The sequence below is a fragment of the Embiotoca jacksoni genome, unplaced genomic scaffold (genome assembly GCF_022577435.1).
Source record: "Embiotoca jacksoni isolate LCO1_2020_lvr unplaced genomic scaffold, fEmbJac1.0.p SCAF_15, whole genome shotgun sequence".
Lineage (NCBI taxonomy): Eukaryota > Metazoa > Chordata > Actinopteri > Embiotocidae > Embiotoca > Embiotoca jacksoni.
The window spans coordinates 4,790,862-4,815,440 of NW_027185285.1; the positions used below are offsets into that span (position 1 = coordinate 4,790,862).

The 24,579-nt window shown below is 43.8% G+C and overlaps 1 protein-coding gene across 1 annotated transcript in view; it reads left to right on the forward strand.

The window, feature by feature from the left end:
* Positions 1-21,516, forward strand: part of LOC138197966 (BAH and coiled-coil domain-containing protein 1) — a 64,251-nt gene extending 42,735 nt beyond the window's left edge. Inside the window, 21 exon segments of the mRNA XM_069149037.1 lie at positions 991-1,277; positions 1,620-1,965; positions 2,844-3,776; positions 5,241-5,410; positions 5,572-5,708; positions 5,917-6,030; positions 8,732-8,846; positions 9,155-9,389; positions 9,512-9,706; positions 10,601-10,774; positions 10,909-11,198; positions 11,593-11,673; positions 12,030-12,159; positions 12,261-12,375; positions 13,068-13,143; positions 15,724-15,832; positions 15,920-16,036; positions 16,142-16,291; positions 17,235-18,490; positions 18,641-18,877; positions 18,970-21,516. Coding sequence (XP_069005138.1) covers positions 991-1,277; positions 1,620-1,965; positions 2,844-3,776; positions 5,241-5,410; positions 5,572-5,708; positions 5,917-6,030; positions 8,732-8,846; positions 9,155-9,389; positions 9,512-9,706; positions 10,601-10,774; positions 10,909-11,198; positions 11,593-11,673; positions 12,030-12,159; positions 12,261-12,375; positions 13,068-13,143; positions 15,724-15,832; positions 15,920-16,036; positions 16,142-16,291; positions 17,235-18,490; positions 18,641-18,877; positions 18,970-19,179 — 5,477 coding nt within the window. The 3' untranslated portion in view covers positions 19,180-21,516.
* The last annotated feature ends 3,063 nt before the right edge of the window (positions 21,517-24,579 follow it).

The following is a 24,579-nucleotide window of genomic DNA, read 5'->3' on the forward strand; positions in this document are numbered from 1 at the left end:
TATGTGCAGCACCATCACAGCAGAGGAAGAGGAAGTGTTCGGATGAAGAGAAAGATCACTTCTCAAAAGTCATTGTAGACACATATTCAGTGAGCAGGCTGTGAAATTTAATTAGCTCACCATCTTTGACGGTACGGCTCCCTCTGTGCTCCGCAGGAGTTTCAGCTGGGGAGGGAAATGCATCTACACAAACTTTTCAACAGGAAACATTTGCATATTCAAGTTTATATGTCTTAAATTCTTTGTGTGTTTTGCAGAAGGGCTGAAAGATCAAGCTAATTTGGATAAATGTTAATGAGAAGTGTATATTACGCTGCTTATACACTTCTCTAGTGGAACATCTGTCGGTTAAAAATCACCCACATCAAATTGTACTTATCCTTAAAGCCACATAGGAGATACACCCACAGACATGGGAACTAAGCTTACTGCTGGGCCATTCTGCGGACCCCCCTCTGTGGTTTGGCCAGGCAGGTGGGACTTTTTTTTGGCAGTAAGGCCGAATTGAATGCTCCGATGAGACTTCCAGCCCAGTATTTTGACCTCTAATCAACCACTATCATCTGTTCACATTTCATCATTGTCATAACTGTTTTCCCAGCATTCCAAAATTCTCAAAGCAGTTCTTAAGAGAGAGATTTGTGTTGAGAGCGCGGGAGAGTGTGGGATTGTTGCTGCTGCCTGGGGAGATGATGTTCTGTGAAGTCAAAAAGTCTTTTCTTTTTCTGAAGGGATCTATAAAATGTAAATACAATGATTTTTAAATGATCCATAATGGTTTCACGGTTTTGAAATAGTTGTGTGGGAGGTACATAATGATAGATATGGAGAACACAATTGCTCTCTGTTCACTAATGTATTCTAGTGTGCTGCGCATCATGCTGATGTATGAATCCAAAGGAAAGTGATGAGTGTGTGTGTGCGTGCGTGCATGTGTTTTTGTTCTAAGGTAGCCCCCTCCATCACATTCCTCCTCCTTTTTCTCATTAGATGTGATGGAGCAGCAAGGGCTGTGGCCCCCTGTGTACGGTGCCCGGGGCCCACCCTCCCACATGCAACATCCTGCTGTGTACTCCCGATCCCAGTTTCTACGGCAACAGGAGCTGTACGCACTCCAGCAGCATCAACAGCTCCAGCATCAGCACCAGAGTCACCAGTCACAGCAACCACACCTACAGTCTCAACCTCAGCAGCAGCAGCAGCAGCCGCAACAGCAGCAGCAGCACAGAGCTGCACACGGCATGAACATGCAACATCAAGCCGCTCACAATGCACAGGTGATGATAAAGTCAAAATACGCGAGGAACATTCAAATTTCAGAATCTTCTGTATCTATCTGCACACACAAAAAAGAGATCAAGACAAAAGAAGAGTGAGTCATGAGTCAGCTTAAAATCTCACATGACTTTTTAGTCTATTTTTAACTCGCCTTACATTTATCTGGCATATGCTGATATTCTCACAGGGACAGAGTGAATTGCTAAATATAGGCTGCAGAGCAAGCAGCTTTTGGGATTTGTTATCATGGAACTCATATAGAAAATTCACATGCTTGATATCTTCAAGATGAGTTGACTAAATGTAGATGTGAAAATATATATATTTTGTTAATGTCACAGCTACAGAAGAGACCAGATGAGCCCTCGGTTGAACTAGAGGAACTCATTTCAGAGCCAAGAACGTCTAAACCTGCCAAGGCCTACTCCTACAACCCGCAGCAGAATAACACCTCGCCTCCCAGGGCCTGTGCTGCTCACTTGTCCCCTTGTTGCCAGTCCCCCTCACTGCGACAACATCCCAAAAGCACTCCTTCAACACCCTGCCCTGCACCCAGCCCTGTCGCTGCAGCCCCCCACTCACCAGCCATCAGCCCTGCCCCGCCTCAGATGCTCAAAGGGGCTGAATCCCAGGACAAGAGAGGAGAAAGACAGCCCCCGCAGGATTATCCAGGGTCTCTGGAGCCTGGTAAGCATAAATTAAAGGGTCAACACGCAAACCAAAACATGCAAATGTGCCTCAAAGTTTTCCAGCTGCCTTTGATGCACTGTGTGCGGTGGCTTAAGTGTGAACAATATTGATAACATAAAATTAACGCTTGTAAAAGAACATGCTGATGATAATCAGCAAGTTACAGATGATACGTAAAATAAATCTGAAGAGAAAAAGAACAGAAGAATTGTAGGTTGCAGCTGCACCTTGTACACGGCACTGATTGGTAATTGCAATTGCCACCGCTGAATGATCAAATTTTTTCTGCTGGTGTTGTGGTAATATGTGTGGGTAGCTTTTTTTTTTGGCAAACTCCCTGATTGACTAAACAGCTCAAAGCTGAAGAAAATGGCTGCCGGCTGTGCTGGGGCTTTCCAGTGCTGTTACCTTGGTAATGATTGAAAAACACCTCAGCGGCGGCCCTCGCCTCTCCTCCAGCCCCACAGGCCCCGCACTCTCTTCATCATTATTAATGTCTGGCAAACGGCTCCGGCACACCAGAGGAATAGTGTCAGGCTCGCTGATAAACCAAAGGTCTTGCTCACTTTAAATAATACACACACTGTTACTTGTAGTCCTCTACCCTTCTTCCAGCTGGGAGATAAAGGCAGAGGGCTACTACATTTCCTTTTCCCTATTTTTCACCTCTTGCCATGTAGGTAGTAGCAAGGGAGTTAAGTATAGTGTGGGCATGATGTGAAGGGATTTTATGTTTGCACCTTTGTATGAAACAGTCTCATCTAGAAAATAGGTATTTCTATTTTATTTCAGCTAAAATATGTTTATTCAATATTTCTGTGTCAAATTTGATCACAATTGTTGTTTTTATTACCTATATTTCTTTCCGTCTATAGACTTGCCTCCTGGATACACCTACCCTGCTATGGCTATGGGCTACCGGAGCGGACCCTCCCCTCAGGATGTTCGCCTGGCTGAGCCAGCTGACCTGGAAGCAGTCCAAGTGGAGCCTGCTGAGCATGCTCCCCAGTCTCTCGCCAGCTTAGGGGAGGAGTTAGACTGCCAGGTGGTGGTCAGGCCCCTCCCAGAGTCACTGCCACTCAAGGAAGTGGAGCAAGAGGAGGAGGAAAGAGTTCTGGAGCAGAGGGAGGAGGTGGCGGGAGTGACAGCAGCCAGCTATATGCCTGGAGAGGAGGAGGCAGAAGAGCAGGGGCCAGCTGAGGAGGAGGTGATGGTTTGCCCCCCTGCTGAGAGCCCAGTGTGCGAGGCTGCCTCCTGTCCAGTCCCCCTTTCAGCAGAGGAGCCTGGTAGGCCAGAAGCTGTCATTACCTTGGAAGGAGAAGAGGATGAGGAGGCGATGGGTGGGGAGAGTCGGGTGGAGCATACTCAAGAGATCACCATGCCTGGAGAGCAGGAGCCAGAGCTGCCAGCCATCATCGAACTTGACCCCGCTTCCCCTGCAGCCCCCAAGTCGCAGTCTCTGCCCCCCGGGGGAGTAAAAGACAGCGAGCAGCAGCACGAGAACAAGATGATCCCTGATGACGCCTCAGTGGATTTTGTGTGTCTTTCCCCTGCCTCAGTTTCTGCCCCAAGCCCATGTGAGGCACCTGTTGTTGTGCCCCAGAAACCTATTGTGCCCTGCTACTGGAGTCTGGAGCTGCTGATTGCTGCTGCTTTCTGCACAGACGTACCCCCATTTCCCTTGTACCCTTTAAGCACCCCATCAGTTGCCCCATCGCAGTACAGCCCCCACAAGGGTATGGAGCTTCTGAGTGAACTTGCAGATCTGGAGCTGCAACAGCAAAAGCGCACCAGTGGGAAGAGCCAGGGTGAGGGACAGTGGATCTTCCACGACTCACACATGCTGACATGCGCACAGGCATACACTCCTATCAGCAGAATGCACTTCTCTCTCATAGTTCACCCTCCTCCTTCCTCTGTGTCCACTGAGACAAACTCCCACTCCCCCCTCAGGCCTAGCCTCCGTAGCTCTGTGTTCCCTCCCAGATACTTCTCTCTTCCTGCTGCTGGTCTCGAGAGCCTCTGGTGGATTCTAACATGTCCCCAGAGAGGCTGTCTGCACAGCCCGCTTGCCGTTGCTCTCCTTTGGTGTGTTAAAGGCACTTTTATTTCCTAAAAGGCTGTTCTAACGATGCAGAGGCCTCAGGAGAGGGATAAGAAGCAGGAGGACAGGGCTGAACCACTAGTGAAGGGTGTACACCTTCCTTTCTCACTTCCTCTCTCTTCCTCCCAGCTTTCCTCGGGGAGCTGTCTCCCTGTCTCTCCATCCTGCAGCTGTTTGATTCACACACGTGCACAAACGTGCATACACCCAAACACCCACGGCTGCAAATACACACACTCAAACAAAAAGGAGACGCACCGATCGGTCTCCCTCTCTCCCAAACACAACATGTTCCTGAAAGTTAGTGTGTAATCACAAAAGCAGTCGATGTTTTCAGCACTCTGGAGCATTGCCTGGCTAATTAGACCCTATTGTTTTAAAGTGCCTTTTAAAAGCTTCCTTGTTTTTCAAAGCACCATGTGTTTTTTTTTATTCATGCAAAAGGATGTTTTGTGTTTACCACAGCATCCTAATGCATTTAACTGCTCCCAAAAGAGGCTGCTATAAAAAGGGTATCATCTGATTCTAGAGTCAGTGATGTTGTCTTCTTGATGCGATACTGTTGACAGCTCGGGGAAGTGGCACATGTCGGTTTACAGTCACAACAAAAGTCTTTACCAAAACAATTACTTAAACAAGTTAGAAGCATCAGTATTCTTTATTTATTCATTCAAGATGTAAGGCAGTGTTACTTTGTACACAAAATGTCAGATTTCCCTTCTGTGACGACGCTGCACTCTCTGCGGTTCAGCCGATAGTGCAGTCCATTAATGGCGGATATTGCAGTCAATGCCAAAGGCAGATAGGCTACATAGGAAGAGCTTCGTCCAGATGGCCACAGTAGCATCTGGCGAGTCCATATTGATATGACCTCTGAAATGATGGGCTGTTGCCTCCTCATATTGCTTTAATGCACCCAATTTCCTTCTTCCTTGCCCAATTAGTCACTTTATCACAAGATTACTCCTGAAAAAATAAGCCACGTGCAAGTTTTGAAGCTGAACACGTGGTGCTCATTTACACAAACCCTCGTTTCTTTCTCACTTTGACACTCTTTTGATTAAATATTTGTGGACACAATCTTGGTTCAATTGTAGTGTCTCTAAATCAAGTATGTGTGGTCTCAATGTGAAACAAATCAGCATGTTTTTTTTCCGTTCCCTCACAGAGGAGGAGCTGCTCATGTTTGACCTCCAAAGCCTCGCTACTTTGGCCACAGCCCGTGCTCTGGAGTTGGGCTCCCAGGAAGGCAACAGTATGGGTTCAGGGCGACACTTCCCAGCCCGCAGGAGCCTCAATTTACGCAGGAAATGCAGCTGGACACCTCGCAATGAACCAGTAAGAACCACAGCTATAGTGTGCCCAACTGGATGTTTCAAAATCCAAAGAGCCTTTTGGCTTTTAATCACTTTTGATTCAATGAAATAAATACGTTTTACTAGAAAGGTTTGAAGGTTGCTTTTAATATTAAAAATAACCAATAGTTTTGTGTACTTCAGGTGTGCCCAGCCAAGGTCAGCATGGAAACAATGGATGGTCCAGAGCTTGCGATGCGTGTGAAGTTGGCTGAGATACAGCGTTGCTACAAAGAGAAGCAAAAGGAGTTGGCCAAACTTCAAAGGAAGCATGATCATCAGTGAGTGTGACCTCTTCCTCCTTTACCTAAACCTATTTTCAACCATTTGCAATCAAAAATCTCCAAATTGATAAACATAGAAACTTCTAGTGTCAAAAAGGATTCCTTCCAGTACTTTACTTGTACACCCTTTTTGAGTTTAGACGTGTAGTATGATGGAGGTCTTCTGCCTGCCGCCATGTGTGTTTAGATCTGTGTGTGCACGCAGGAAGGAGGAAACACCTCGCAGCCCAGCACGACGAGGGCCGGGGCGGCCGAGGAAACGGAAACCCGCCTTCAGCACAGGTCCAGTGTCCTCATCGGAGGGCCAAAGAAAAGTCAAGTGAGTACCAGTCTCAATCTCCGCTGGTGGGCTGCAGTCCAGTCCTGCACGATTAGCCCCTCTGTATCCCTGACCCACAGGGACTGCCTCTCACTGGCATAAACAGGAAATGAGAGAACCGCTGAACCATTCTAGAAAGTATACTTGAACCCTTTCTAATCTAATCAACACTGGTGTTAATTGTATAACAGCATAGTCTGTGTCACTTGTGAGTATGTCTGCTAATACATACCATTTAATTAATCTTGATATATGGACCATTACAAATTCTCTCATAGCTCTCATTATGTTTCAACTTTGCTGAAACCCTAAGTGGCATTACTGTGGTGTTTTTTGAGCTTCACCCGGCTGGGTGACAGGCAGAGGATGTAATTAGAATACTCTGAATTCTCCTGTAATCTGTCCCAGCACCAGGAATGTGACACACCACTACCATTACAGCCCCACTGGGTCAGCAGGGGTCCAAAGGATAACATGACGGTAGCATAGTCCAGGCAATCGAAGTTAAGCTGACATTTAGAGCTTTCACACAATGTCCACGTATGTTTTTGAGAAGAAAACAAAATAGTGGAGAGGAGCGGCAGAGTCCAAAATGAAGGGGGCGGGGACGGAAGGATAAGGAAGAAACAAGGAAGAAACAAGGAAGCAACTTCTTCAAATGTGTTGATGGCAGCGTTTGTGAAAACAAGAGATACATTTCCTGTTTGGTGGTGGCGGGGGCTGATGAACCAGCAGGTTTTAGGGGATAAACGTTTGCTGTCAGGCTTCAATTAGCCTTGTCATCAGGGTTTGGGAAGGCTTAGGGCACCAAATGCCACCTCGCAGCATTCCCGCTCTCTCCCACCATCTTCTCTTCTCTGTTGCTTTCTCACTGTGGTTTCTGGGCAACGGCCCACAATGTTTTCAGCTGCCCCTCTGCGATGTCACCTCCACTCTCCTTCCACCCATGTACCCCTGCCCCCAGGCCAGGCCAGCACTGATCGGAGCGGGGACGCTGATGCTGGGTGACAATGACACCCAAATGAAAGGGTAACAGGCCACAGCCCTGCAGTGAAGTACAGTGGAGGGAAAGGTGGAGGCTAACGTGGGGGTGGCAGGAACTGCAGTCTGTTTTATTGTTAAATTTGAGCCACAGCTCAGCTACAGCTTCTTTTCTTCAAAGCAGTCGGGGTGTACTCCTTTTTGTTTCCGGTGTGTGTGTGTGTGTGTGTGTGTGTGTGTGTGTGTGTGTGTGTGTGTGTGTGTGTGTGTGTAAAAAGCACAAGAGAATGATGTGATGCCTCTGACTGGGGACTGATTAGCCTCATGTTGTGTTACATGGTGGGATTCTGTAAAAGCATGTATTGCACCTGCCACTTGTGCCACCACAAGGCAATGACACCTCTGTGCTGATGGAGGTCAGTGGGCAACTATCCCGACCTTATTTTTGCTTGAACCTTCACGTTTGAGATATGTTCAAGCCTCCCTGCTGGTGCAGCCCATGCATCTGGGCAATTAAGTACGGATGCAGCTGTGTGCTTACAAGCGTTTATGCAGGCATTGTTTGTTTTTGTGCAGGCCTCTTGTTAATCCTATGGGTAAGGCACAGAGTTCCTCTGTGGTGCTTCTTTGATTGGAGGGAAGGCTGGAGAGAACTGCTGCTTGCCAGCAAACCCGACTAATCAATTCTGTTTAATTAGTCACTGTACGCTGAGGCCCAGCAGCCCCCCCCGCAGAGGGGAGGGTCTCTGTCACATTGTGTTTGTCAGCAGCGGAAGGCCAGCCGTGGTGGCGGGATCTGCCTCACAGGGACAACTCACACTTCACTGGCACCTCTGTCACTCTCCTGTCAGTCAGTGGGCAGACAGTGCCACTGCCTGACAATCGCCTTCATTCTTTTTCTGTTACAGGTGCACGCTGACACGCTCACAGCGAAGGCCAACACACATCCTCTGTATTCACACGCTGCGCTCCTACGCTGATAAATGACACGAACAAAAGAAGCGCACACGCATTTGATTCCAAACAATGTGCGGTTGCAGAACTGTGTACGAAACAATATGCAAACAGAGAGCAAACATGAAATTTTGAATATGCAGTACTTTATCTACTTCACATTTTAAACTCTGCTTACTCTGTAAATGTGACTGATTTCCGAGGCTGTGTGCACACGAGCAGAGGGGAAGTTAATCTTTTGTTTGAGCATGGCCTGGCTCACGTCGGTGCGGTCTACGGGCAGCCTTCCAGAGGGAAATTCAAGGGCATTTGAAGTGGCTGGCCTGTGATGCTGCTCAGTGTAGGGGAAAGAGTGTGCCATAGTGATATGAAAATGCAACCGAAGAGCTATGATATGTGCTGAAAACAATACGGTCGCATACAAATGCAATGCCTTCCAACCATTCCCTGCATCCTTCAAAGTGGCACAGTGCTTCACAGGCAGCAAACACACTCCCTAGATAAAGCGTTAATGCCTTTTATACCACACTGCCCTCAAACAATCCCAGGTTCCTTGTTAGATCCCAATTTTTCAAGTGTGTGGCTCAGACACTGGGCTCTCCTTGTCCTTGTTTGTCATTCTGTTCATCAGACAGAGAAAGTTATTAGATCCTACAGAGAGGTGACTCAACTCTGTTTTTCCCCTGTGATGTGCTACCCCCTCTTTTCCTTTCAAACTGCCACCATTCTTCTCTAATGAATGCCTCTCCCTTGTTTTGACTGTCAGGTCGATGGGGGCGGGGCTTGGCCTGTCGCCTGAGGACCTAGGAGGGGGCGGAGACAGCCAGAGACGCAAGAAGAGGCTGTCCAGTCGAGGCTTTGAGCGACTCAGCAGCACACAGGTCAGGGTCCCCTTGTCCTGCTCCCTTTTGTCCTCTGTGCAACTAGAAATGAAAGAGGCCACCCTTTGTTTCTTTGCATTAGATATATTCCTTTGTTGCACACTTCTAATTAGGTGCTACACTCAAGAGTCAAATCCTCTGCTCTCCATATCAATATATTTTTCATTGGGGCTTCTACTATTCCTTTTTCTTCTCTGTGTGAGCAAATGAGGGTCCTCTTCCTCTGACATTCTGAGGCCTTTGCGGCTGCTGTAAGCGGGAGTGTAACTGGCTTTCTCTGACTCTCTCATCTACTCTCTCTGTTGCAGCAGATAAAAGCACAGGGCTGCAGAAAAAGCAGCCTTCACACTGTGCTCAGCTCCAAGCTGGCTGGTGATGTGGCTCAGCTCAAACAAAAGGGCCAGGTTAAAAAGAATCTCTCAGGGACAGGCTTCAGGGACAAGGACATTTCGCCCTGCAACTCCAACCCCAAGCATGGATACAGAAGCCAGAGCACAAGCAAAGTCGAGTCCAGGCGAGAGTCTGGGGGACAAAGTGATACAGGTAGATAGGCAATCTCATTACTGATTGTGCCTCATGCTGTTTGGTATTAATAAGCGCAGATTCTCACTGGTGAAACTTCCTCCAACAATTAGCCTAGATTTAAACGTTGATTGGTTTCTCAGCAGCCAGTGTGGACAGTGTCCCCCAAGAAAGCTGGAGTGGACTGGTGCGCCGTGGACGTAAAAAGGCATCCACCGCCCTGACACAGTGTTCCTCCCATCTGAGCCAGCCCAGGGTGAAGGTTCTCCGCGGCCAGAGACGGGAAGCAATGGAGGAGGAAGAGAGCTCACCAGCAGAGAGTGACTCCTCTGATCAAGGTGAGGCAGCCAATACTAACACTCAGTTATGAAAGTATTGAAGCCGGTGTTGACCCTTGAACTTTTAAAGGTGACATGTTTCCCTGTGTTCTTGCTGTTGAATTATGGGTTCTCTCTTTTACTCAGTGAAGTGAGCTGGCGATAATTGGCCAGCTATGAAAGTGTTAACAGCCACCTGTCAAAGTTTTTTTTGAGGGCTCAAAATGCTTTATTCTATACAGCTCTAAAATGTTGTGCATAAAAGAAACATTTGACCAGTTTCAAGCTGAAAAAATAAAGAAACAAACCCTGACACACATATCTGGCCAGAGGATTACTAACACATTGAATCAGGCATCCTTTAAAAGACACACAACGACCCTTTAAATCCAGTTTTGTTAATTTGCAAATCACTTGGAAACCAATCAGAGGTGAGTGAAAAGGTGATGATGAATGTTCTGTAACAGACTGGAGTGTGCATGGAAATTCAACACCTCAGTGATTGGCTCTGCCGGTCTGGTGTAGATGTGCAGCCACAGCTGTGGACACTTGGCTGTGAGAGGCTTTGACAGCCCTGGAGACTCGCAGACTGGGTCAAAGATCTGCTTGAGAAAGTGCAGCGACAAACACACAAAAACTCCCTCCTACGCTCCCGCGCACACTAGCTCACAGTAACATGTGGGTTCACACCAGGAAATACCGCTGAGGCAAAGCACTTCATACATCATTTCTATGAACCGTTAAACTATTTACGTACATGCTAATGAAGTGCCTGTGAAATGATTGAGAGTAAGTTGAAGAACTTTACTGGTTGGTAATGATTTAAAGAGATGGATTTGATATGCAATGTGAGTTGAAAAATAATCTACCCATTAATAAAAGATCTGTGCTTTTTTTGTTTTCTGTCCCCATTAGAAGATGAAGAAGAGGAAGGCAGTTATGACACTGATGAAGGTCCAGATTACAGAGGCCAGCCCCCCAGAGATGTCACTTCTAGCTCCTCTGTGACTGGCCCGAGTCCCTCGTCTGTTGTAAAACTGGAGGCCAATCAGAAAGCCAGGAACAAAAGACAGAGACAGGAGCTTTATGGTAAGAGTGTCCTTTGAAAATGATTTATAGGTCAACAAAGCTGCTCCACATCTTCATGGGAAGCATCTGTTTTCTGTTTCTCTTCCTTTCTTGTTAGCTCGGTCTAAATCTGTTTCTGTAATTGAACCATACAGGCTCGCAGAGTCTCTCTGGAGCAGAGGGGGAAGTCAAAGTAAGGAAGAAGCCCACCTGTAGGATGAGTATGGTCACTGCAACCAAAAAACACCAAGACCACCAAGATCATCGGCTTGAAGGAGTTAGAAGGACATGCGGACCCAGGTCTAAGGAGCCTCGGTGGGGGAGCCTCGGGACAAGAGGCAACCGATACAGGAGGAGCATGGGACTGGTCACCTTCCCAACCACCAGTGAGCGTCTGAAGAGGGCGACCCGCAAGAGCACCATGCTGAGAGGAGCAATCAATAAGGTATTTTCATGGAACTTTCGATCTACTGCTTACACTCTTTAAACTAACAAAATAAACAATAGAAAAAGAAAAACCTATAAAAATAAATAATTCTGGCATGGTGTGGTCATATTAAGGTTCTATTTCATTGTGAAGAATGTCACGTCAAACTTTGCCGCCGGGCATAAAAGCAGCCACACATAACGGACACGCTTCAAGTCACTTACTAAAATTGTTTTTGAGTTATAGCAGAACCTCATATTTATAACCCATAGTCTCAATGTATTTTTTTTTTCCCAATTATGTGCATCCTTTTCTGTTTCCCCTGGGCTGGCTGTGACGATAACCAGAGTGCATATTAAAATAATGTCACACTTACCACTTATCTTGTCCATTCTCGTGCTGACTTTCACAGAGGAGAAGCTGCTGGTCGATCGGGGCCCCGTCTTTACAGAGTGAGGAGGGAAGCAGGGGACGAAGGTGCAAGGACCAACAGGTACCAGTGACAGTGAATTAAAACTCCAGAATCCAAATGCGAGCCTCCATAATTTCTTCCAACAAATCTGGTTACGTCTTACTGTCCTGGAATTCTCACCATGAGGACCGTTACTGTAGAACTATTAAAAGTACGTCGCACATTGGACACAGCCCAACCTCCTGCTGAGTAATCTTAGGGGAGAGGAGGATGGGAGAGAAGGTGTGGGAAAGGGGGCGGCTCACACTTCGGTGCTGTGACAGAGTAAAATGGCTTGAGATAGGTGACGGTACACCATGTGGTTAATTGCTAGTTTGTGTAGTATGCTAAACAATTCCTTTTATTCTTCTGTCTGTGCCTTCTGTTACATTCCGCAGCCAAAGGGACGAGCAGTGAGTCGTCTGCTGGAGAGCTTTGCGGCTGATGAGGGCTTTCAGATGGATGGCAGCAGCTTCTCAGAAGAAGACGAGGACAGAAGCCCCACATACAACGACAAGAGCCCCGAAGGTTGGGGATAAAACTTAGTATCCTGTAACATTGTTTAAAGCAGCAGGTTATTTTAGTGATGTTGAATTTTAAATTGTGATGTTTGCTCTTGGTTTTTGCAGCTCCTAACTGTGTCTTGACCAAAGAGCTCTTAACTGATGGACTGAAGGTGCTGATATCTAAGGAGGATGAGCTCCTATATGCTGCCAGGGTACACACTCTGGAGCTCCCAGACATGTAAGTGAACAGCCTGGATGTTTGTTCAGTACACACAAAGATAAGGAAATACTGTTTTGTCATGTAAATACAATATTCTGACCTATTAAGGAAGTTATTAAGGTTGAAATCGAAGTCAGCAGAACCAAATTATGAATTTCTTAATTTACTGAAATTTGCAGGGACTTCTTTACATATGTTGTTTTTCTTATGTGCGGAAATAAAGTAAACCTTATGCAAAGTGGCATTTCTGTGCAGAAGCTCAGGCTAAAAGTGGTGATAAATCTAAATGATGAGTTATCCTAGAAGAGGCTAATGGATCCTTTCAAAAAAAAAATCAATCATGCAAACAAAGTCTATTGAAGTCGGCATCTTGATTACAAAAAGAAGGAATTTTGCACGAGGCAACTCGTGGTTATCACCAGTACTTTTTCTATCTCTCTTCACGTCTTTTCTTCCTTATATAACACACCCCACATTATCCCATAGTCAGTTCTGAGTATCGATACTGCTCCTCTGGCTCTGGCAGCAAAAAGATGCTATAACAACAGCGGAGTGGGAGTAACATATGACATGGAAGCCAGGCAGGCATATTACAAGCGTCTGAAAATAGCCTCATCCTTTTCTCTCTCTCTCTCTCTCTCTCTCTCTCTCTCTCTCTCTCTCTCTCTCTCTCTCTCTCTCTCTCTCTCTCGCTCTCTCTCTCTCTCTAGCTTTAGCATCGTTATTGACGGTGAAAGAGGAAACCGCCCGAGAATCTATTCGTTGGAGCAGCTGCTACAGGAAGCTGTAAGTTCAAGCCCACTGTACTAAAACATTCTTTGTTACAAGAGAAGCCATTTCTTGTTTGGACACTAAACAGTTTTATGTCTCTTAAAAGTTCTTTGAACTGTCTTCCATTCTTTCTGTTGCTCTACTAATCCCTTAGCTTTCTTTCTTTCATCCTCTGTTGTAGTCACTCATTTGGGCCATCTACTGTGGACTGTTAAGTGATTAGGAACAAACAGGCAGGATTTTTAGTAGTGATGCAAAAGTGTAGGACTATCAAGCTATTACAATACATGTACTTTATAATTACACTCTTCCTCGCTTTAGTTCATTTCTTTGCACCATATCTGGGCTGGGTTTTTTATCTGTTGACGTCACAGTGTTTTCTGCTGCAGGAGACATTTGTTGAGTGAGTGGATGCTGGTTAATTCACACTAATAACAACTGGGTCGCCCTAAAGCAAAGCCCTCATACCCACATGTTCTCCAAGTGTGGAAATAAGTTGTCATTATTGCCAAACAGGGGACAGGACATTGAGTTTGCACACACTGGAGTGTCCAAAGATGAGGAGTAGAAAAGAGTAGAGCAGAGTTGAACTGGCTTCATCGAGCCTTGGATCAGCTGCTTTTGCTGTCACTCTAATAGGGCGAAGGAGAAGCTGCCTAGAGGGCACAGTAACTGCAGAGGCCACTTCTTAAATGGTTTTGTGTTAATATTTCACCTAAAATTATGGAATTTAAAGTAGTGATTTATTAATTATTTTGTGACACGGAATTTTTTTTTACAACTCGTGATCCAATATGAGATGTAACTGATTTCCTGATGGTTATGGTGAAGTAGAGCATGTCAACATTTTCACCGAAAGTTATGATGACTGTGTTATTAATGTTTCCAGTTAAACAATCGCTCCAGGAAATGTTGCAATCGCAACATTTAATGCAAATTCAACCTATCTCCATTATATTGGCGAGTTCTTGCTATTTCGTAAACTTCCTGCGATTTCTCCTCAACAAACGTACTTAATAGAAGCTGTGCTTGAAGGCATTACAGCACAAAGTAAGCCTTTCCAAACAAAACTCACTTTATTAACAAACTCTCAGCCAAACAATCGTAACTCCTCATTTACGGCCAGCAAGGCTCTTCAACCTCTCCTGTAATCATCAAAACAAATCACATACGAGGTGATTGGAAAAATGGAAGAACCTGAAGTGAGGGGGTCTATGAGAAATACAGTATGTTCTTCTAATGTAGAATTGGGTTACCAATCGTTGCACTTCTATGCGTTATTTCTGTCATGAGTATGATTAAATATGACTCTTTCTTGATTAGGTAGTGGGTGAAGAAAATCAATTTTTTGTTGTTGTTGTTGACTTGCATTGTTGCCAATTACTAGAATTTGACCAAATAACAACAACAACAACAAAAAAGATCCTGCAATTTTGCAAATTGCATCACAATCTTTGAGAAAAGTTACTGAAAAATCTGGCATTTTTGATCGCAACAATCACAAACATTCAGCAAAATCCTGGAGGGACTGATTAAAGCAGGAGAAAAGTTGTTGTGAAAATTGTGAGGAAACTTGAAAGCTTTTCACTTCGCACGTGTTCAAATTTTGTTAAGATTAACAGGTCGCAGGTTCACATGGTTTCAATTACACTTGCTTTTTAAGTAGGTTTTTACAGTGGTATGTTCTATCTTGTTAGAAAAAAAAACATTTCTTATTGCTTGTTATAAATGCAAATAACCAGAACTCCCGTTATTGTTTATATCTCCCCGTTTGTTTATCGTAGCATTCAGCTGTCCACAAAGATCAGTGTTCCTGTTGTTAAGCAGTAGAAGATCTTGCCCCCCACATGTGCATTAGTCCACTTTGTATATCGCCACTTATCTCCTCTTATCCATGTAAGCTTGCTCATATGATCAATGTAGTTTTTGCACAAAGCCTTCCCAGTGCCGTTTCTAACCCTCCCGGCAGTTCGACACCAAGCACTTCTGGCAACGTTGCTCTTATCCAAACACTCATCACACAGCAGCTGGTTCTAATTATGCCATACTTCCACTTTTGTGTCTTTAAATTAGTCCAAAAGCCATTTATTTGACTCTGACACCGATCCCCCGATTTTTCACCCGACCTCCCTTTCCCTCGCACACACACACACACACACACACTCACGCACGTGCACACACACACACTCACACTCACATCCACACCTCATCAGTCAAAGGGTCCCTTGCCATGGCAACAGTAAATGAAAGCAACCTGAAAGAGCCCCCAGTGAGTGGCGGATGCTGGGGCTGCCTGCATTGTTGGAGGGAGGATCTGGCAACCTGCAATCACAAGCCCTCTATTCAGGCCCTCTTTAGTATTACTCAGCAAGTCAGGATTTACTGCATCATGGCTTCCGCTCTTTTCAGCCCTGACTGGCACATTGGCATGAGATAAGTGCCGCTTGGAAACGTGGCACAGTGGCTGCCCATGCACAATGCTCCATTGCTCTCACGCTGTTTGTATGCGTGTGTGAGTGTGTATGCATGCGTGTCTGTGTGCGACTTGTGTGCAACCTGTAATGAATCTTAATTATGTTTTGGTCTCGCTTCCAGGTCCTGGATGTACGTCCAGAGTCGGAGGCTGTGCTCAGTGAAGGTACCAGGGTGTGTGCTCACTGGAGCGAGCGCTCGCGCTGCTTATACCCAGGCTACGTCCGCAGAGGTGAGACAGCAACTATATTCAGCTGTATGCACATATAGTCAATTTTCAGCACACCTGAGGAAGTGCATTTTTTTTTGTCTCTTGCAGGTGGTTCATCTGACGAGGGGAAGCAGGGAGGAGTGATGGTAGAGTTTGATGATGGAGACCGAGGGAAGATTTCTCTCCCAAACATCCGCCTCCTGCCTCCAGGATATCAGATTCACTGTGGGTGACTCCTTTCGCTGTAATTGGGAATTGGACCTTTTATGTTTCAGTGTATTGTCAGACTGGAACTAAAAGCTGATGATCTTCTATCCTTTTGTCCTTTAGGTGGGGAGTCATCTCCGGTCCTGCTCGTACCCAGTGGGACATCAGCCAAGACCTGTTCCAGTCTGGAGCAGGCCCCCATCAGTGACAGACTCAGCACTATCAATACTGTTACCAACACCCAAAGTCTGAATGTTATTAAAAGAAGACCAGGTAGGACTTAATCCCTTAAACCAGAATTTTTAACTCGCACATCCCTGAAACTGTAAAGTTGCACAAAGAAAAGAAAACACATCTTTTCCTGAGCAGTTTCCTGTCATGCATTATTTATATGCTTATTTTAACAAATCATTTAAGCTATATTGAGCTTAAAGTGAGTGAAACGTTTATATAAAAAAATGCCACGTTTTTTTTTTTTTGCTGCCCCATTACATCAAATGGAAATATTTCAAATGTCTCATTTATATTTTCATACCAAAACACTTTTGATTTAACCTGACATATGAGCTATCATCCAGTGGTTCTAGACTTGAATTCATTATACAATGTATCTGTACACTGCTTATCTCTGCAGTGCAAACACAATAGCGTAATTGATACTATTTTAGTGAAGTCTGTAATGTTCAGTTTTTGTTCAAACTGTCAAAGAGGCCTTAAGTTACTCACTGCCGATTTTTGTGGTTGCATTTGATTATTGTTGGTGGGGTTTTTTTTACGTACAATATACATTATATCGTGAGATGTTTTGTGTCGACGACATGCATATACATTTTCAGTTGAATCAACTCAGTTGACAGCGTTGACATAAACTGGGCAGCTATGAACAACTACAGGACTTATTGTAGGGATATTTTATGGCTGGTGATAGATCGGATGACCAGGAGGGATGATCTGCCTGTGATTGGTTATGTTGTGGAAGGGTTAGGGAAGAATTGGACCAACTATGAAACAACAAATCACAACCCTGCAGAGTTTGGAGTGTGCGTCCCTCTAGCTGATCCAATCTAGCACCAACCCTATGTTATTGGGCTGTCTTGCCCTGAACAGGTGTAGTGATTTAAACTGGTCAGTACACAGTTTGAACAAATGAGCCAGTCATGTTCCATCCTTTGTGATGTATTACTAAAACATATTCAATATGTTTTCTACTCTGTAGGGAGACCAAAGGGCTCTGGGAAAAAACAAAAGCAGCAGCAGGCTGAGAATGCCAATAAAAATCTTTCACCTTTCCTGGGTTGGTCTTCATTGGTTAACACCAGGAAGAGAACGTCTGACAATCTATTTCACTTCAATGGAGCCCCCAGGAAGGCCTTGAGAGGGAGGGAGGCTGATCTATTCTCATTGCCTCAAAACAAGCCACTGGCCTCCATCCCAACCAAAGGCCTTTTCAGCAGCAGCTCCTTCGAGGTGGACTCCTTTAGAAGCATTGCAAATGGCTACTCTTCCTTCTGTGCTCAGTCTACGGGGCCAGGTCCAGGTTTATCGCTCGGCTCCAGAAGTGGACTGTATGGTGAGAAACGTAGGCAAGATGAACTGGTAATGCCAAGGGGCAGGAAGTCCGGGCAAGAGTTCCTGGTGAAGTTGGATCATGAAGGAGTGACCTCACCCAAGACAAAGAACAGCAAGGCTATGCTTTCAAGAGGTGGATCTACCAATGTGAGTGGCATGCCCAGGACACAGGCATATTCTCACCCAGTCCTGCTGGTCAAAGACAACAAAAAGGGCGGTGCATCCAGGGTAGAACTTCTCCTGAAAGGAACTACACCCCAAAGAAAGTCCTCTCCTTCTCTGCATCTGGGGAAATACAGCGACTTGGGCTTCAGCTCTCACAGAGAGTGTCACAGCTCCTACTCAGATCTGGATGATGATGAAGAGGAAGAAGAGGAAGAGGAAGAGAGGAGGAGGAGGGCGGCACTGACTGCAGCTTCAGGGGGACTAAGGACGGCTGGCCGTTTCCTTTCTCGTCTCTCTGTCTCCTCTTCCTCTTCTGGTTCTTCGAGCTCCTCCTCTTCAGGCTCTCTCTCAAGTTCCAGCCTGTGTTCCTCTGACAACGATTCATCCTACTCGTCAGAGGATGAGGACAGTTCTACACTGATGCTGCAGAGTTGTCTGTCCTCCCATCGGGGGCTCCTGCAACCATCAGAACCCTCCACTTCTTCAAGGCCTCGCCAGCACTCCTTTGTGGCTAAAGCTGTGGCTGTTTCCAATGCTAAAGGAGGCCCGCCTAACCAGCTCTCCAACAGCAAGTCCTTGAAGAGGAAAGATTGCACCAGCTCCACTTCTAAACCAACTAAGGACTTTGTGAAAAAACCAAGGATGCTTTCAGTTGACACTTCATTTATTCCAAGGCCCAAGATGTCTGCATTCCTTGCAGGACGACAAATGTGGAGGTGGTCAGGAAACCCTACACAGGTGAGAATAGTTTATCCATCTTTCTACTGAACGCATCATGTTTTGTTTTACAAGTTCAGTTATCCTTTAATACCAAGTCACTTGAAGTCGAGAGTCATTGATAATAATCATTATCAAAGCAGAATGGTCAAAGTGTCTACTTTTCCACAGAGGCGAGGTCTAAAGGGAAAGGCCAGGAAGCTCTTTTATAAGGCCATTGTGCGAGGCAGAGACACCGTGAGAGTGGGAGATTGTGCTGTGTTCCTCTCAGCTGGACGCCCTAACCTCCCGTACGTAGGTCAAATTGAAAACTTCTGGGAATCTTGGACCTCCAGTATGGTAGTCAAAGTCAAGTGGTTCTACCATCCAGAGGAGACCAAGCTAGGCAAGAGGCACAGAGATGGCAAAGTAAGTGGTGATGGTGAAGGGCATATTTGCGGTACATGGAGCTTTTCAAATTACAGTTTGATTTAACTAACCCTGTTTTTTCCCCTGTCCAGCACGCCCTGTATCAGTCGTGTCATGAGGACGAGAATGACGTCCAGACAATCTCTCATAAGTGCCAGGTGGTGAGCAGGGAGGAATACGAGTGTCTGACTCGCAATCAGAAGCCGAACAGTACCTCCCCAGACCTCTACTACCTGGCAGGAACGTATGACCCCACTACTGGTCAGTTGGTCACTGCTGAAGGGGTTTCCATCCTGTGCTGAACCTCCATGAGGAAACTACTGATGGACTTCTTTGGAGGAAGGATATAATTTCATGACTTCGCCCAATGAGACGGTTCAGCCTTGCAAAAGGACAAAATGTTCCTGTGGTGTGCCTCGAGGACCCATGGACAAAACCACAGCAGGGCTCTCTTGAGATTACACACTGGAATCTGTTGGTGTCTAACCTTTGTGGAAGTGAAGGGGATGGTCATAACCAGTTGATCCTTTCATGAAGAATAGCAGAAAGTCTGGGTCTTCCTGGGCATTACAACATTCAATAAGGGGCGTTTCAATCGTCTAACTAATCTTATTTTAAGAGATTCTATGTGATTGACAGCTTTCACAACTGTTTTTTTAAGACTCATTCTTCCAGCTCCTATAATATGTCACCAAAGGAGAGCTGAGATCGCATTGAACTGTGCAAAGTAATGAGGCTCAGTAGTCACCGTGGACCAATCTATTAAAAGGTAGCCTTACCTGAGGGAATGGAGACGAAAGTGAGGCATGGGGCGCTCCCAAGGCCTCTTCATTCCAGAGAAGTTGAAAACATGTAAAGGACGTAAAGTTGATGTCTGTAAATATTTTGAATTTTTCCCAATCAAGCCATACACTTCAGTACCTCTCACCTGTCTTAACTATTCAGGTGTACATTGTACAGTTCGATTATTGTATTGTTGTCTGTTGTCTATATGTACATAAAAGCTATTTTATATAGGAGTTTATTGTATATATGAGATGTATCTTTCCATGTTTGCAATTGATTTATTTTTATATGGGTGTAGAATACATCACCTTGTGTTTATCCTTTGCTTTGAGAAGTCAGGATTGGAGATGTTAGTGTTGCACTGCATATGCCCTGCTGAGACAGACCGAGATAGACAGAGCACAGACAAAGACAAAAGGATTTAGTCGATAACAGGACAGGACTCACTTTCTGAGAGAGAGGGGTCATCCTGTTAAAAAAAAAAAAATAGGTCAAGTGGCTTTTTTAAAAAAAAAAAAAAAGTGTTCTGTTACTTCACATTTTTGTTAGCCTATTTTAAAACACCTTTTTATTTATGTACCTCTCAGTTGGTCGTCATTGCAAGGCAGATCCCACTGGACTGCAATCACGGGTCAAAAATTATTTAAGATCAGTGATTTGAGTGAACCATTTTGACACAATATTTGTGTGCGATGAGTGTCCTGGCATCACTATTTATCATGCCCACACAAATCAATTTAGAACACGACTGGGTCTTTTAATGAAAATGTGTTAAATGTGCATTTCACTCATCAGTGCATAGTTTAGCACAGTATGGCCTATAAAATACCAAAGTGTCTTTGATATCTTAATTTCCTTTATTTAAATTTTCAAGCACCTGTACTGAACTCAAATCAGAAATCACTGGTAACTTATAGGATACCCGTCCTCCACTATGTGCATATATTGGCTTTGCATTGTGACAATGGTTTCTTGCACATGTACCTGCAGTTTTGTTTCGTACAAAAATGTGCACCAAAATGCCACCTGGGGGTGTGACTATTAAGTTCAGGGTACTGACAAAGTAAGACGCTGAGAACTGGCAATTTGTTGGAATTAATCTATTTTAGTTTCATTAGCCATCTGTGTCTATTTTGTACAGTATGCACACATACTCGATGCTAACTGTGAAGGACAATCAGATTCACAAAGCAATGGACTTAGAGTAGGTTCGCTCAATCTGAAAATTACTGAAGTTTATTTAATTTGTGCCAAGTACATTTTCTCTATTTTTGTCATGATATGCAATCCTGAGTATTTTTTGTTCACAAAGTTTTATTTTGTTCGCCAACATTTTATTTATTGTCAACATTGCTGTTTGTTCATGCCAAGAGCGCTTTATGAGAATGTGACATTGTTCTTCTTGGTGTGATGTCGCATTTGCATTTCTTAAATAAAATTGGTCTTGTAGAGGCCATCTAGTGAAATAAAATAAAGCAACACTGGATTCTTCTCATCCACAAAACCTCTGTGAATTGGTTCTATTATTCTCTATTATTATTTTGTCCTCTTTATCTGACTGTGCCTGCCATGTCCCATCAACAAATGTATGTTAAATGCAGTATTTGTTGCAAATATACAGTTCAATGTAGTTTGATCAAAAATACAACGCAGAAATGAATACTGCGAGCTGTGATATGAGGCCCTCGCATGCTGCACGCCGGGAAGAAGGCGGGTCGGGCATATTTCAAAAAAGAATAATGTCATTCAAAATATGAAAAAAGGTCATACTATATAGTGTGTCGCCTAAAATATGATAAAAAAAAAAAAAAAAAAAAAGTCACGATAGCATATCGTCTGAAATATTTAAAAAAGTCATACTATGGCATGTCGACCGAAATATTTAAAAAAAAAGTCATACTATAGTGTGTCGTCCGAAATATCTAAAGAAAAGTCATACTACAGCCTTACGTTTTGGTTTTTTTGGACGAAAAAAAAGTCATGCTTTATTAGCATAGTATGGCATTTTTTCATATTTTGGACGACATATTATAGTGACTTTTTCTTCATATTTTAGACGATTTTGTCGTTCAAAACGTCATGCTATAGTATGACATTTTTTTTCGTCCAAAAAAAAATCACAAAAAAGTCATACTGTAGCATGACTTTTTATTTGGCCAAAAAAAATTAAAAATACTTAAGACTACAGTATGTCGTCTAAAATATGAAGAGAAAGTCATACGATAGTATGTCGTCCAAAACGTCATGCTATAGTATGATGTTTTTTTTCCCGTCAAACTTTTTTTAAACACTTAAGACGTATGTCGTCTAAAATATTAAGAGAATACCATAGTATGTCGTTCAAAATGTTATGCTATATTATGACGTTTTTTATGATTTTTTTGGACGAAAAAATGTCATACTATAGCATTACGTTTCGAACGAAATACTATGGTATGACTTCCTCTTCATATTTTAGACGACATATTGTAGTCTTCAGTATTTTTAATTTTTTTGGGCCGAAAAGAAACGTCATACTTTTTTGTGGTTTTTGGACTTTTTCTTCATATTTTAGATGACATACTATAGCCGTACGTTTCTATGATTTTTGGGACCAAAAAAAGTCATACTATAGTATGATGTTTTCTTCATACTATTTTAAACAGTCATACTATAGCCTTACGATTTTTTTTATTTTTTGGATGAAAAAAAAGTTAAGAAGTTTTCTTCATATTTTGGAGGACATCTTTTTCTTATTTTTGGGATGAATGCATACAGTGGTGTGAAAAAGTGTTCGCCCCCTTCCTGATTTCCAATTTTTTTGCATGTCTGTCACACTTAAATGTTTCAGATCATCAAACAAATTTAAATATTAGTCAAAGATAACACAAGTAAACACAAAATGCAGTTTTTAAATGAAGGTTTTTATTATTAAGGGAGAAAAAAAAAAAATCCAAAGCCACATGGCCCTGTGTGAAAAAGTGTTTGCCCCCTCCTGTTAAAACATAACTTAACTGTGGTTTATCACACCTGAGTTCAATTTCTCTAGCCACACCCAGGCCTGGTTACTGCCACACCTGTTCTCAATCAAGAAATCACTTAAATAGGACCTGCCTGACAAAGTGAAGTAGACCAAAAGATCCTCAAAAGATAAACATCATGCCGAGATCCAAAGAAATTCAGGAAGAAATGAGAAAGAAAGTAATTGAGAGCTATCAGTCTGGAAAAGGTTATAAAGCCATTTCTAAAGCTTTGGGACTCCAGCGAACCACAGTGAGAGCCATTATCCACAAATGGCGAAAACATGGAACAGTGGTGAACCTTCCCAGGAGTGGCCGGCCGGCCAAAATTACCCCAAGAGCGCAGCGACGACTCATCCGAGAGGTCACAAGAGACCCCACAACAACATCCAAAGAACTGCAGGCCTCACTTGCCTCAGTTAAGGTCAGTGTTCATGACTCCACCATAAGAAAGAGACTGGGCAAAAATGACCTGCATGGCAGAGTTCCAAGACCAAAACCACCGCTGAGCAAAAAGAACATTAAGGCTCGTCTCATTTTTGCCAGAAAACATCTCGATGATCCCCAAAACTTTTGGGAAAATACTCTGTGGACTGACGAGACAAAAGCCAAACTTTTTGGAAGGTGTGTGTCCCGTTACATCTGGCGTAAAAGTAACACCGCATTTCAGAAAAAGAACATCATACCAACAGTAAAATATGGTGGTGGTAGTGTGATGGTCTGGGGCTGTTTTGCTGCTTCAGGACCTTGAAGACTTGCTTTGATAAATGGAACCATGAATTCTACTGTCTATCAAAGAAATCCTGAAGGAGAATGTCCGGCCATCTGTTCGTGACCTCAAGCTGAAGCCAACTCGGGTTCTGCAGCAGGACAATGATCCAAAACACACCAGCAAGTCCACCTCTGAATGGCTGAAGAAAAACAAAATGAAGACTTTGGAGTGGCCTCGTCAAAGTCCTGACCTGAATCCTATTGAGATGCTGTGGCATGACCTTAAAAAGGCGGTCGGTGCTGGAAAACCCTCCAATGTGGCTGAATTACAACAACTCTGTAAAGATGAGGGGGCCAAAATTCCTCCACAGCGCTGTAAAAGACTCATTGCAAGTTATCGCAAACGCTTGATTGCAGATGTTGCTGCTAAGGGTGGCCCTACCGGTTATTAGGTTTAGGGGGCAAAACATTTTTTCTCACAGGGCCATGTGGGTTTGGATTTCTTTTTTTTTCTCCCTTAATAATAAAAACCTTCATTTAAAAACTGCATTTTGTGTTTACTTGTGTTATCTTTGACTAATATTTAAATTTGTTTGATGATCTGAAACATTTAAGTGTGACAAACATGCAAAAAAATAAGAAATCAGGAAGGGGGCAAACACTTTTTCACACCACTGTACATGTCTCAAGCTAGAATTGAAACCATGACCTTCTCACTAGAAGGCAACAGCACTAACCGCTATACCACCATGCCCATGCTATCATTGCAGAGTTTTTTTTTTTTTTTTTTTTTTTTTTTCTCATGCTATAGTATGACGTCTTCTTCATATCCTGTCCTAAAAGTCATGAAAAAGTCATTTATATACTACGTCGTCCAAAATGTCATAAAACGTCATAATCAAGCATTTTGTCCAAAATGTGAATGTCAAACAACAGTATGTCATCCAAAATGAGAAAACAACGTCATACCATAGTATGTCCTCCAAAATTTCAAAAAACGTCAGTACAATACGTTGTCCAAAATGTCATGAAAATGTAACAATATGGTCCACAACATGGATGAACTTTGCATTCTGTTTTCTTTTTACTTGGGAAACCTACAAACCTAAAGGATCAGTGATAAATATCACCGATAGATAGCAATGTTTCTGTTGTGGATGTTAGGCTACATACCCGTAATCCCATATCGCTCTGTTCAAAGCCACC